The 16,000-nt window shown below is 39.8% G+C and overlaps 1 gene segment (V, D, J or C); it reads right to left on the reverse strand.

Moving 5' to 3' along the window:
- Positions 1–15,791, reverse strand: part of LOC132381570 (Ig heavy chain C region-like) — a 49,089-nt gene extending 33,298 nt beyond the window's left edge. Inside the window, 2 exon segments of the C gene segment in view lie at positions 1,464–1,736; positions 15,668–15,791. Coding sequence covers positions 1,464–1,736; positions 15,668–15,791 — 397 coding nt within the window.
- Positions 15,792–16,000: the final 209 nt, after the last annotated feature.

Here is a 16,000-nt window from a genome sequence, read left to right on the forward strand (position 1 = left end):
CATAATTTAAGTGAGTTTTTTTTGTAGTTTCTTTTTTTATTGAAGTTTAAGTGAGATTCTAATTGCCCTTCTCATATGGAAACATATGCGCTTGCCCAAAATGTAATAAAGTATGTCACTTACCAGCTATCACAGTCAGCTTTGTGCCACCTCCGTGTACGTACACAATGATTTACTTCCTATTCATCCCAATACAGAAAGTGATCATTAAAAGTGAATTATAGAGGTAGGTCTTACAGAATAAGACAGAAACAGAAGGCTTAACAACATATTCTAGTGGTCAACAGGTCTCAATTCCATTCAGTTTTCATCCGCCCTTCTGTATATTCGGTGCATTAAAAGGGCTTGTGATATTGAAACGGGAAATTTGTTGATTTAGCACCAAGGAATGTAGGTGGAATTCAACCCAAAGAAGAAGTGTCTTTTTAAAATTATGTCGAGCAACATCTATGAACGTAAAGGTACAGTTTGTAATCCCATTTACAAATCGACGAGCAAAACAAAACTGCCCCGGAGGTTTGTGCTATGGCTTAGACTGCTGTGGCACTGTTTTGACACATCATTTCACGCGAGCACAATAACCTCACTGTTGTAAATAGTGTATAAATCCGTCTAGTAATCCTATACCTCCATGATATGAGGGAACTGGACATGAATGAAAAGTTTTTATTGGCTTCCGTCGATAATAACTCTCAGCCAGGCAGATATCAAGAAAAATATCAAAGGTTTGTTATTCATATGATTATAATATTTCTACTGCAATTACACAAGTATATAGAGTTAGGCTCCATTATGCGTACCAGTGTCTGGCAGAGGCAGTATGTTTGGCAGTGAAAAGTTTTAGTCGCTGAAGGAATGTCTTGCATTAGTTTTGCATTAAGAATTGCGGGGGAGATTTATGCATGATGGCGATTGAAGATTCATCACTGTGGCACAGTTGTTGACACAGTCATTGATGCTAGTACAAAAAGGTTCCTTGTACATCAATACTAGATCATGTGGTCAAGACGCAAATTACAATCTTGCTTAACGCCGTTTTTATTCCGCACAGATACTTTTATCGCCAATAATCCCTCGAAAATAGCGTCTGCATTGTACAGTTCAGAAACGGGTTAGCAGTGTCCTTTCTCCAATTACCAAATGCATTGGTGATTTTTGAACTGCAGAGTCCATGCTTTGGATCACTGTGGCATTCTTTATCTGCACAGTGGTTCATTCAATAGCAATAATGGCTCGATTTGCACAACACTGGAAGACCAAAGTGACGCTGCACCTCCAGCTGTTCCCACTTGGATATGAGCGGCATAGTGACTGTCGCTAACGTTTTATAAACCAACCCTCGCTCTACAGTGTAATCCGTTACTGCTCAGCAATTTTATTCTCCAAAAAACTGAAGCAATCATAGTTTCTCGCGTGAAAGATTTTCCAACGTATTTGAATTGGCTTGTGCTCAACTTCGTTACTGTGGTGAGCACGGCAGAAATACGTGGCTGTATCTTCAACAATTAGATTCCTGATCTGCAGCGAAGAGGAGTTTGTTGGCTTGTTGAGAGATTCCGCATATCGTCCTCCAATCGATAAGGTTTCGTTATTGGTTTGACCGGGTCTTTGGCGGTACCAATGTGTGCTAAGCAGCTCACAGGTAGTATTTTTTAAAACACAGTTGATGGTCAGAGTTTCGCCAGTTTGTTTTGTTGCTTCTTTTGGTGTCTGTTCTACCCATACACTGAAGGCATCTGAAGGGAGGAAAACAAATTTAATCATCACATATCTGAAGCAGCACAGGATGTAACATAAAATGAAATAGTAATCATAATTCTCTTTAAAAACGAACAGCACGTACTCGGTAACCACGCTAAAAATATCAAAACACACAACATAATCATGGTTTCTTCACCACCAGAAAGCCTGTTAAGAAGAGAAAGTTCTAGACATCAGCGTCGGCTGTCTGTGCAACCTTGTGAAGGAGCAAAGACTTTATAAGCCTCGAGAGTCTGGGCTCATTTGCATAATGCAGAAGGCGTATCAACTACGATTATAGCTCGGTTAATGATATTCATTATATCCGATATTTCCATAATTACATTGGTGAAATATATGAGCATAAACATATGGATAGAGATATAGAGACAGAATACCGCACTGAATGTATTTCCATTCTTCTTTGCTTTATTATCTGGAGAGGGCTTCAAAAATGTCTTAAAAGCATCCATGAGTAACCGTCAACAAGAGACAGCAAATGCACTAAAAGCCATAAATAATCACCATAAATAACTAAATAATATTCCTGTTGTTGCACTTTACTGTCTTGTGGTCTTCGTCTGTTCAATATTGGTAGTCAACATGAATCTGAGGCCAGCCGTTGTCAGGAAACTGTCCTTAAGTTTATTGTCAATGCTGGTGTCTTAGAATTTAGTGACCTCGCTTGCAGTCTATGTTCGTAATAATGAAGCAACACACAAGATTCTGGAGCAATTCGGCTAGACAGAAAACATTACTGCGAAAAAAGAACTCAGATGTGCTTAATTCAGGGCAATAATCCGGGTCATTTATGGTCAGGAACAACGGAACAGGGAAAACACCACAGCTAGATTTAGGGACGCAGATCCTGTCAGGTTGTTTACTTAAAATATTTGTTCGAAATTCGAATAACATGGCAAAATACGACACGCATTTCATTATGAAGTGAAGGGAAGAAATAGATGGGCAACGAATGTGAATAATTATCGACCTCCGAAGGACGATGTTACTCATAAGAATGTGTAACTTGAATGGAATATACAATTTCTAAGGAAACTACGATGGCGACAGGCGTGGCAAATTTAGTCAATAGGAAAAATAAAGCATTCATAAGGTTTAGGAGGAAAACATCGAACAGTGATACCGAGAAAATATAAAGAAGCCCGAAAAGACGTTCAGTATTAAATTAGGAGACAGAGGGTGCTATAATCATATTTTGGCAAGGCGGACATATATATCAAGAGACAAGGGATAACTAGGACGAGGATAGAACCACTGACAGAAAAAGCAGGAAACATGTATTTGGAGAGACAGCAGTGCGGCTCTAAATGCGCATTTTGCGTCGGTTTTCACCAAGAAGAAATCTTTACAGGATAGTGAGATCAGAGTGGAGAATGCTAAAATGGTAGGAAATTTTGATATGAAATAGATCACTTTAAAATCACTACTTCGAAGTCTTGTGGAGAGAGGCGATAGGTGCAATTACCGTTCACCAACAACTTTGTTTAAGTTCAAGTTCATTGTCATTTGTCTGTACAACCCAAATAATATAACATTCAGTGCAGTTAGACCACCGTGCTTCAACATAACAGATATCACACAGCACGTCAACCAAAGTATTATACTATAAATGAGTTAATATATAATTGAAAGTGAATGTTGTAAAACGCTACACGTGCAAACAGTAAACTGCTCTCAGGCCTATTAACGGGACCTCAGGAGTGGCAGAGTATTCATAAGTCTCACAGCCTTCAGGAAAAAAAGCTGTTACCCTGTGTGGCAGAACTTTTCCTAACGCTTCTTTACCTCCTTCCGGATGGAAGTGGGACTAAGAGATTGTGGGTTGGGTGGCAGTGATCAACAACGATGCTTCTGCTAAGTATCATATATGGGTTGGGGTGGCTTGTGGGAGACCCCCAATGATCCTTCCGGCTGGTTTGGTTGTCTTCTGATCTTGCGCCCTGTTGCCTTGGAGCTTTGGTACCAAACAATGATGCAGCCAATATGACACTCGACGGCACTTCTGTAGAAAGCTGTTAGAATGGCAGCGGGAGCCTTGCACGCCTCAAGTTCGCATGAAAGAGCTGCCGTGCCTTCCTAACTAGTAAAGAGTTGTTGTACGTCCAGGGTAGATAGTAAGTCATGTGCACACTGAGAAACTTTGCGCTCTTGTATCTCTTGTATCGCTTTAGCACAGCCAAAGGTGTGCAATGGAGAGAGGTCCACCTGTGCCATCCTGAAGACCACAATAATCTCTTTTGACTTATCCACCTTGAGACTCAGAATGTTATTCTAACAACACTTGAGATGCCTCTATACCCCATCTCTGAATGCTGATTCGTGATCGTTGCTGATGAAGCTATCCACTTCAGTATCATCAGTGAAGCTGGTGATGCGGGTTGAGATGAATCAGGCAGTACAGCCATGAGCCTGAAGCGTGAACAGCAGGCTGAGAATACAATCATGGGGGCATCAGTGCTTAGCATGATGGAGCTTGAAATGTTCCAGCCAACACGGAGTGATAGGGGTATTTCCATCAAGACGTCCAAAGTCCAGTTATCGAGAGGGGTGTTGAGTCCCAACGAGGACAACTCAGCCACCAACTGCTGAGGGATGATAATATTAAACATGGAGCTGCAGTCAATGAAAAACATTCTGGAGTACGAGGCATCCTTTTCCAAGTGGACAAGACGGGCTGAGTCTATGGCACCATCAATGGCATATCAGTTTGAGCTGTAGGCGAACTGGAAAGGGTCCAATGTAGCTAAGAGGCAGGGTTTTATGCATTCCATTACTCAGCCGCTCGAACCGCTTCGTGATTATTGAAGTCAGTGCCACTGGGTGACAGTCATTTACATCAGTTATCGTTGCTTCCAGGAGTATCGATAGATGGTGGTTCCCTTGAAACGTGCAGGGCCAGTGGACAGTTTCAGACAAATAGAAAGATCTCCGTTAAGATCCCTGTCAGCTGGGCCGCCCAGATCCTTAGGGCCTGGCCAGGTATGTTGTCCAGACCTGCGGCATTGCATGGATTTACCCTAGATAGGGTTCTCCTCGCCTCAGCTGCCGCCAGTCATGGTGCCTGTTCGCCGCAAAGAGAGGGACCTTTCTTTGATGTCACATCACTTTATTGGTCAAATCATGGATAGACATTCAGCCTATTGAGAAGGAGGGCATCATCGTTGTTGATGCACTGTGTTGACTTACAATTGGTAATGCTTTGTATAACTTGCATTTTTGCATCTCAAGGAAAGTGTGAGTAGCCAGTGTTGTTCCTTTGTCCAAGAATGGAGATGGCGATAATCTGGAAATAATAGATTGGTGGGTCTCATGTCCGTGGTAGGGAAACTAATAAGATGATTCTTAGGGACAGAATTTATGAGCATTTGGAAAAACATGGCCTAATTAGGGTTGGTCAGTATAGCGTTGTGCAAAAGCAGATCATGTCTGAGTAACATCATTGAGGTTTTCGAGAAGATGGAAGTGATTGTTTCAGATAGGGATAGAATATATCTACGTAAGTTTCAGTGAGATATTCGACAAGACCATTCTTGGGAAACGTATAAAATATTAAGAAGCACTGCATCCCGAGTGACTTGGCCGTTTGCATTCATAATTCTGTTGCCTACAGAAGTCAGAGTAGTAAACAATGGCTCTTATTCTAGTTGCAAGTATGTCACTAATGTTCTTCTGTTCTAGGACTTTCGATGTTTGTGATTATATATACACACATATCGCTTTAACACAATGGTGGATGTGCGGAATAGTACGTTTGTAGATGGCAGGAAGGTAAGTGGTATTATGGATAATACAGAAGATTGCCAAGTGTTAGAACAGAAAATGGATCAGTTGCAGAAATGGCCAGAGAAAACTCAGGCAGAGCTTTAGTCCTGCAAATATAGATGCTGCACTCTTGAAGATGTAAAGTTCCATTTACACAGTTAGCGACAGGACCCTTTCAAGCTTTGAGGTACGGGGCGATCATGGGAATCCATGTCGACATCTCACAGTTGCAGCCCATTTGATAGCATAGGAAAGAAGATAAATGTCATGTTTGCCTTCATTAATCAGAGAACTGTCCAAGCTTCAGGAAGAAATGTTTCAGTAATGCACAAGTGGTTTAGGAGAATGCTGTCTGGATTAGATGGTATGGGGTATAAGGAGAGCTTGGAAAACTGAAATTGCTTACTCTTGACTACCATGGCAAGAGAAAACCTGAGAACACTTATAAATTTATGGGAAGCATAGAAAGACCAAGCAGCCGAAATATTTTCCACAGTGCTGGAGGACATATATTTATGGTTTGAGGGAAATTTGAATAGAGATATGCGGCACATGTGTTTTACATGGAGAGTGATGTCTGTCTGGAATTCTCGACTCAGGCTGATGGCAGATACAGATACAATGGAGATGTTCAGGATGGTCTTGCACAGTTACATAAAAATACAGAGAATTCTGTGTGCGTGTATGGGGGGTGGGGAGTGAATCATGTGCTAGCCGAACGGATGAGTGTAATTATGCATTATTAGCTCAATTATAATTAAAAGTTCTGATTATTAACATTAACAATCAAATAAAATGACTTGAAATTATTATCATAAGCGTAGAATATAAAAGCCAGATAAGCAATAATTATAGATTTTGATTCTGTTTGACCCATCATGAGAGATCGTAGGGTTTTTTAAAATTTTACATTGGTACAGTGGCGTTAGTAGTTACAAACTGATATACTCTGGAAATCAGTCCAACTTGTCGAAATATAGGAACAATCTAACGCTGAGACGTAAGTCATCCTTCTGAAGATCTGAGATTAAAGATTCAATCACAAATAAGCGATGATCTGCAGATGCTGGAGATCCAAGCAACACACATAAAATGCTGGAGAAATTCAGCAGGCCAGACAGCATCTATGGCTGTAACCCGGAACATTGACTATACTTTCCATGGATGCTGCTTAAACTGCTCGGATTACGATTGTTGTAGTGAAAATAAATTTTAAAATGATGTCTTGGCACCGGATAGATTGAAAGCAGCACTCTCCAGTAGATTACTCCAGAATCTAAACTGCGGCTCGCGAATTACAAGGTTCTATTTAAGTGAATTGGGCATTAATCAAGGAAAGGTTAGTAGATTCAATGCGCAAATCAGAACATATCTTCATGTTCAACATATGCTTGGAGAACAAAATGAAGAGATTGATGTGAAGAGAAATGTCTCCCTTGCTCTGGGTAAAAATCAGAATAACCTTGTTACGTTACATCACCAAATCCCCAAATTCCTACTTTTCGGAATATAGAATGCAAATACGAACAGTGCTTCAGACAATAATATTCATCACTTTTGTATTCCAACTTTGCAAAAAGCTCTTGGAATCTATGATGATTTCACACAAAATTTGGCATTGTAATTCTCTGAGGAAATATGTTCCATGCCTTACAGTCTAATGGTCTTTTATATCGAAAGCGTTGATCTTTAAAAACGATGTGTACCAGACAATCAATCAAAAGGCCCTCCCACATATTTCAATTGTCTTTCCAACTGAGGACCCACATAGAATATGGCAGGGGCTCTATTTACCATCATGATCCCACCAAGACCGTGAGCAGAATTTTACTCTCGGTTGCTTGTTGCAAACGTGCAAAATAGTTAACTCAATATATATCCGATTCTTTAACCTCCTAGTTCTTCTTAACACAAGAACACTTACATTATATATTCCTTTCTCAACTTTCCAAAACAAAGTGAAACTTCTCACACTGCCCAAAACTTTTATTTATTTACCCAAATCCCTGTCTACCTCCGAAGCTCGTTACTCGCATGTTTATTCTTTACTACATTCTGGAATATTTATTCCTGTTAGTGACAAACGACTGAATAAATTGCACGGACGAGGGAACCAAGATTGGACACCATGTTACGTGATAAAGCCGTGCCAATTTCATGGCGCTATTTAAGGTTGCCGAATCTTCTAACGGGCACAACGAAATACTTTATTATCACTTGAAGTTAATTGTGCTATCCACGTCAGTGAGATGACTAAAGAGCAGAAAGATTTAAAAACAAATTGAAACCAATATTCATAATTTTCACAGTCTAACAAGAACACTTTCGATTGATGGTATTGCCGTGACTTTAAATATGTTTATTCATGCAAAAGGCCTAATCTATTTCTTAATCCTTGGTACCATATTATCACTGTCTTGATGTAACGAGGTTGATGCTTCAAAGCACCACATAGAGATTTGTAAAAACATTCATTATTTCTCTACAACATGGTGTCATGAAGGAACTGCCCAGTAAAAAAGTGTAACATGTGGAAGGAGCAATAAGTGACCCCTACGCACCCATCTGCAGTTGCAATCCGTTATCGCCCATCTGTTCTGTATTGGTGACCGCAACATCTGAGGTCGGGTTTGCCCCGTACTGCATTTAGAAGGAGGTGTTCACTTAAATTTCAGGAAGTAAAACTATGGGATGAATTAGTGAATACAATTATACCACAGGATGGCAGATAGAATAGGTGGGCGGAGGCGGCAGTAGTCTTATACAGCTGTTTCAGTGAATGGAGCTGCCACCTGTACTGTGTTGAAAAATCAAAGTTACAAGCATATTCAATGTACATTCACGGTGATGGTGGACAAATGTAAGCATTTGATTTAATTGAGATTTTACCCTATGTCTTCTCAATACATTTAGCTTGTACGGTGGCTTCGGAAATAATACAGTAATCAGTTTGTAACCGCTCTCCAATAAAATTCAGAAAGCCATATACACACATACCCAATATTGTTTCTAGGCTCCAGATAAACACTGAGCAAAATTTTAAAACTCTGCGTCTCCAAAGAGTGATGGAATTGATAACGGAAAACAAGAAGTTGGCAGATGATTTGTTAAAATATATATTTTGTGTCAGAGGTTACAGTCGAGAAAGTGTCAGAGACCAAAAAAAAATGTAAAGGATGGGAGCATTCGTTACAATTGCAATTGGCAGGTTAATAGTTCTTAAAGAATTCTTGCAGCACGGAACGGCAAGTCTCTGGGTTTGACAGACTCGTCGAAGAGATGGAAAAGTAGTGGCTTGTAAGACGGCTTTTGACTTTTCAAAAACAATTCCAACGTAGTTGTGATTTCAGAGAAGAGACCTAAAGTTCAATCAAATATGCCAATCAAATGTCTCAAGTCCATGGAAAGAACTCTTCACATTTGTTCAGCTTTTCAGCATTCTATATGGAAAAACTACTATAAATGCAGTCCTGGGCCAATCAACTCTTCTGTAGATTTTTTCAGGTTTTTGAAATGTGATTTCAAGGAATGTGTATCTCAAGGAAGGTCTGTGTAGCCCGTGTTGCTCCTGTGTTCAAGAATGGAGATGGCGATAATTTGGAAATAATAAATTGGTGGGTCTCATGACAGAGGTAGGGAAACAAATAAGATGATTCTTAGGGACAGAATTTATAAGCATTTGGAAAAACATGGCCTAATTACGAATGGCCAGTATGGTGTTGTGCAAAAGCAGATCATGTCTGATTAACATCATTAAGGTTTTTGAGAAGATAGAGGTGATTTGTACAGATAGAGATAGAACATGTCTATGGTTTCAGTGAGATATTCGACAAGACCATTCTTGGGAATCTCGTATAGAATATTAAGAAGCACTACTTCCAGAGTGACTTGGCCGTTTGCATTCGTAATTATGTTGGCCACAGAAGACAGAGTGTAGTAATCAATGGCTCTTATTCTAGTTGCAAGTATGTCACCAATGTTCTTCTGTTCTAGGACTTACGATATTTGTGATTATATATACATACACATCGCTTTAACACAACTGTAGATGGGGGAATAGTAAGTTTGTAGATGGCAGGAAGGTAGGTGGTATCATGGATAATACAGAGACTTGCCAAGTGTTAGAACAGAAATAAATCAATTGAAGAAATTGCAGAGAATACTCAAATAGAGATTTAGCCCTGCAAGTATAGATGCTGCACTCTTGAAGATCTAATGTAAAATCCCATCTACACAGTTAGCGACAGGATCCTTTCAAACTTTGACGTACGGAGCGATCATGGGAATCCATGTCGACATCTCACAGTTGCAGCCCATTTGATAGGATAGTAAAGAAGATAAATGTAATGTTTGTCTTTATTAATCAGAGAACTGTGTTCAAGCATCAGGAAGTAATGTTTCAGTAATGCAGAAGAGGTTTAGGAGAATGCTGCCTGGATTAGAGGGTATGGAGTATAAGGAGAGCTTGGGAAATAGAAATTCTTTACTCTTGACTAACGTGGCAAGAGAAAACCTGGAAGCACTTATAAATTTATGGGAAGCATAGAAAGACTAAGCAGCCGAAATATTTCCCACAGGATCGAAATGTGCAGTGCTAGAGGACATATATTTATGGTTTGAGGGAAATTTGAAAAGAGATATGCGGCGCATGTGTTTTACATGGAGAGTGATCTGTGTCTGGAATGCTCGACTCAGGCTGATGGCAGATACAGATACAATGGAGATGTTCAGGATGGTCTTGCACAGGCACATGAAAATACAGAGAATTCTGTGTGCATGTGCGGTGGGGGGTGAATCATATGCTGGCCGAACGGATGAGTATAATTATGCATTATTTGCTCAATTAGAATTAAAAGCTCTGATTATTAACATTAACAATCAAATAAAATGACTTGAACTTATTATCATAACCGTAGTATATAAAAGCCAGATTAACAATCATTATAGATTTTGACTCTGTTTGACCCATCATTATAGATCGTAGGTCTTTTTTTAAATTTTACATTGGTATAGTGGCGTTAGTAGTTACAAACTGATATACTCTGGAAATCAGTCCAACTTGACGAAATATAGGAACAATCTAACGCTGAGACGTAAGTCATCCTTCTGAAGATCTCAGATTAAAGATTCAATCACAAATAAGAGAAGATCTGCAGATGCTGGAGATCCAAGCAACACACATAAAATGCTGGAGGAACTCAGCAGTTTAGACAGCATCTATGGCTGTGACCCGAAACGTTGACTGTACTTTCCATGCATGCTGCCTGACCTGCTGAGTTCCTCCAGCATTCTGTTGTATTGCTCGGACTAACTATTGTTGTAGTGAAAATGACTGTGGAAATGAGGTCTTGGCACAGGATAGATTAAAAGCAGCAGTGTCCAGTAGATTATGAATCAAAACTGTGGCTCGCTAATTACAAGGTTATATTTAAGTGAATTGGGAATTAATCAAGGAAAGTTTAGTAGATTCAATGCGCGATTCAGAACATATCCTCATGTTCAACATATGCTTGGAGAGCAAAATGAAGGGAAGACGCTGCCTGCTTCCGAAGAAAGATGCATGTGAAGGGAAAGAACTTGCTTGCTCTGGGTAAAAATCAGAATAAACTTGTTACGCTACGACACCAAATCCCCAAATTACTACTTTTCGGAATGTAGAATGTATAATACGAAGAGTACTTCAAACAAAAATGCCCATCACTTTTTTATTCCAACTTTGCAAAAACCAGTTGGAATCTATGATCCTTTCACACCAAATTGACATTGTAATTCATTGAGGAAATATGTTCCATGCCTTATTGTCTTATGGTCTTTTATATCTAAAGCGTTGAATTTTAAAAACGATGTGTATTAGATAATCAATCGAAAGGCCTTCCCACATATGTCAATAATCTATCCAACTGAGGACCCACAACGAATTTGGTAGGGGCTCTATTTACCATTATGATCCCGCCAAGACAGTGAGCAGAATTTTACTCTTGCTTGCTTGTTGTAAACGTGCAATGTAGTTGAGCCAATATATATCCAATTCTTTAACTTCCTAGTTCCTCTTATCACAAGAACACTTACATTATATATTCTTTTCTCAACTTTCCAAAACAAAATGATACCTGTTACGCTGTCCAAAAATTTTATTTATTTACCCAAATCCCTGTCTACCTCTGAAGCTCGTTACTCGCATGTTTATTCTTTACTGCATTCTGGAATATTAATTCCTGTTAGTGACAATGGACTGAATAAATTGCACGGAAAAGGAAACCAAGATTGGAGACCATGTTATGTGATAAAGCCATGCCAATTTCTTGGCGCTATGTAAGGTTGCCAAATCTTTTAACGGGCCCAACGAAATACTTTAATATCACTTGAAACTAATTGTGCTATCTGCTTCAGTGCAATGACTAAAGAGCAGAAAGATTTGAAAACAAATTGAAACCAATATTCATAATTTTCACAGTCTAACAAGAACACTTTCGATTGATGGTATTGCCGTGACTTTAAATATGTTTATTCATGCAAAAGGCCTAATCTATTTCTTAATCCTTGGTACCACATTATCAGTGTCTTGATGTAACGAGGTTGATGGTTCAAAGCAGTACATGGAGGTTTGTAAAAATATTCATTATTTCGCTACAACATTGTGTCATGGAAGAACAGCCCAGTAAAAGAGTGTAACGTGTCGAAGGACCAGTAAGTGACCCCTGCACATCTATTTTCAATTGCCATCCATTATCGCCCATCTGTTCTGTATTGGTGACCGCAACATCTGAAGTCGGGTTTGCCCCATGCTGCATTGAGAAGAGGTGTTCACTTAACTTTCAGGAAGTAAAACTCTGCGATGATTCAGTGAATACAATTATACCACATGGTGACAGATACAATAGGTGGGCGGAGGTGGCAGTAGTCTTGTACAGCTGTTTCTGTGAGCGGAACTGCCACCTGCACTGCGTTGAAAAATCAAAGTCATAAGCATATTCAATGAGCATTCACTTGATGATAGACAATAGACAATAGGTGCAGAAGTAGACCATTTGGCCCTTCGAGCCTGCACCACCATTTTGAGATCATGGCTGATCAACTACTATCAATACCCGGTTCCTGCCTTGTCCCCATATCCCTTGATTCCCCTATCCAAAAGATACCTATTTAGCTCCTTCTTGAAAGCATCCCGAGAATTGGCCTCCACTACCTTCCGAGGCAGTGCATTCCAGACTCCCACAACTCTCTGGGAGAAGAAGTTTTTCCTTAACTCTGTCCTGAATGACCTACCCCTTATTCACAAACCATGCCCTCTGGTACTGGACTCTCCCAGCATCTGGAACATATTTCCTGCCTCTATCTTGTCCAATCCCTTACTAATCTTATATGTTTCAATCAGATCCCCTCTCAATCTCCTTAATTCCAGCGCAGTCTCTCTAACCTCTCTGCGTAAGGCAGTTGGATGTTGGACAAATGTAAGCATTTGATTTAATTGAGATTTCTTCTGTGGCTCCTCAACACATTTAGCTTGTACGGTGCCTTCAGAAGCAATACAGTGATCAGTTTGCAACCGCTCTCCAATAAAATTCAGAAAGCCATATACACACATTCACAATATAGTTTCTGGGCTCCAAATAAACACTGAGCAAAATTTCAAAAACTCTGCTTCTCCAAAGAATGATGGAATTAATAATGGAAAACAAGAATATGGCAGATGATTTAAAATATATATTTTGTGTCAGAGGTTACACTCGAGAAAGTGTCGGAGACCAAAAAAATGTAAAGGATGGGATCATTCGTCACAATTACAATTGGCAGGTCAGTAGTATTGAAACAATTGTTGGAGCACTGGACGGCAAGTCTCTGGGTTTGATAGATTCGTCGAAGAGATGGAGAAGTAGTGGCCAGTAAGGCGGCTTTTGACTTTGCAAAAACAATTCCAACATAGTTGTGATTTCAGTGAATAGACCTAAAGTTCAATCAAATATGCCATCAAATGCATCAAGTACATGGAAATAACTCTTCGCATTTGTTCAGCTTTTCAGTATTCTATATGGCAAAATTACTATCAATGCAGTCCTGGGCCAATCAACTCTTCTGCAGATTTTTTCAAGTTTTTGAAATGTGATTTGGTCCTTCGGTAGTTGATGGGTCCGTGGTGAAGTAGATAAGCAATAGATACTAGATAAGCTACTGGGTGACGTAATCTCAGAGCAACTATCCTGGGCCAACACATTGATGGAATCAGGAATTAGGCACTTGAGGAGATTTGGGATATCACCAAATGTTTCAGCAAATTTCTACATATGCACGGTGGAGAATGCACTGACTGGTTTTATCGTGTAGTCTGTTGTAGTTGCTTCAATGTGAATTATTGAAAGAGGCTGCTGAGGGTTAGAGGCTCAGTCAACTCTAGCTCAGACATAATAGTTCCACCATCATATATATCTTCCTCAGGCAGCATCCATCATTAAGCATTCTCACCATCTGAGACATACCCTCTGCTTATTATTGCATCGAGGAGAAGTAGAGCCTGAACACCTACTCTGTGCCATCAAGTATATGAACAATCCTTGAAACTATCAACACAATCTTGTTATTCTGCTTGTGTTTGTTTGTTTATTTATTGTAAGTTATAATAATTTATGTCTTGTACTATACCTTTGCTATAAAACAACAAATTTCACAATGTCAGCGATGATAAATATCACTGATTCCAATTACATTCTGATTCCAATTTCAATAATTCTGGAATTGAAACCCATCCAACAAAGATGCACCGTACCTTACACACTGGAGTGCAAAAATATACTGTCTGCTGCTGTTTTAGAGAATCATGATAGGTTTATGATACTTAGTTGCAATTTAAGCCTCGTGATCTAAAGAGGCAGTCAGGATATTTGGAAGAATTCATTGAGGAATTAGTGAGGTCAGCCATATATCTACTCAGTGAGAAAATGAACGGCAACGATTTATAAACCAAATGCTGTGGAAGATTTGGAAAAAGATTAACTGTTTCTAATTATTGTCAAATGCTGAACCTTGAAAAGCATAGTGAAGAAAAAAAAACAGTTATTAAGGACTACGGGATAAATGGATATGTGTTTTGCAGAACTCTTCGCAGTTTGAACATGGAACAAGAGCTCTGGTTAGCAGTTGGGTCTTTTGCTTGTTCTGTCTCTCCTTTCACAACCCCCCTATATTCCTTGCGGCTCAGTGCAGGTACTCGCATGTATCGCAGTTCCATCTGGAAAAAAGTTCCTCCAGGTACATGAACTGAGTGCAATGTCTTCTCAGTTTCTAGATGTGATGTTGACTTTCTTCAGTCTGATTTTGATGATGTATTGGAAGCGTTTCCTCTGCAATCAGATCACGTCATTCAACTGAGAGTAAAGTATTTGTTTCGGGAGAAGAGGGTTAGGTATTTGATTTACATGATCTATCCATCGGTGATGGTGTTGCTTTATCGTGGTGGAGGTGCTGTTCATGTAAGCTTCCTCCAGTGCTGTAGTGCGTCTGCCCTTCCAGCATATCCTCAAAACATATCGTAAGTTTATTTGGTGGCATTGTTCAGGGGCTTTTCAGGATCCTGCTCCATAATTCAGCTCCATAAAGTAACATAACTCAGAAGACTGCTTTACAGACCAAAGGTTTTGTTTCGACCCCAGAATGTACCTCATTTGAGGAGGAAGACCAGGATGATGTGTGATTGTGAATGGGATCTGGTTCTTTTGCCGTTTATATTGGATATCAGTGTACTTCAGTGCAAGATTCTCAGTATGATCACTCGCACTGTGTCACCACTTAAAACAGTGACAGGCATGGAATGTTTAGGAATCAGTTAGGTGCAGCATTTTCCCAAGGAGATTGTGAATAAATCCTTCAACTCCCGTTGACCGCGTTTTAATCTCTTTCCGTATCAAAACTTGTCTGGTGCATGATCTATTGTCAGACATCAGAACAACAGGAGCTGAGTGATTTGGACCAATGATTAGGATTTAGGTTTCGTGGTTAGGGAATAAAGATATTGAAGAAGGCATACTAGATCTTTTGTTGGCAAACGCAGGGACGCTCTTGACTACACAAATCTACTTTTAGCCAGAGCCTCCACGTTTTGTCACGCTTTAAATGCCCTAAAATAGTCCTTGCAGTTGAGACTGCGCTTCACCTGTGAATCCACCGAGTTCATTAATTACATCCGATGCGGCCTCCTCTAAAACTGTGAGACGAATCGGGGATGGTAGACGGCTTCGTTGAGCACCCTCACTCAGTCGGCCGTAACATCGAGCCATTTTAATCGCACTTCCCATTCCCAAACTGACATATCTCTCAAATGTCTCCTGTAATGCTATAGTAAGATCTGTTGCAGGTTAATTGAATAACACCTCATATTCCAAGTTCACAGTATCCAGCCTAACGTCATCATTATCGGCTTTTTTCTTCTGGTGACCAGTCCCCTCTCTTCTACTGCTCCTTTATTTTTTCATCCCTCTTGCCGTAT

The sequence above is a fragment of the Hypanus sabinus genome, chromosome 26, assembly GCF_030144855.1.
Source record: "Hypanus sabinus isolate sHypSab1 chromosome 26, sHypSab1.hap1, whole genome shotgun sequence".
In the NCBI taxonomy this organism is placed as follows: Eukaryota; Metazoa; Chordata; class Chondrichthyes; order Myliobatiformes; family Dasyatidae; genus Hypanus; species Hypanus sabinus.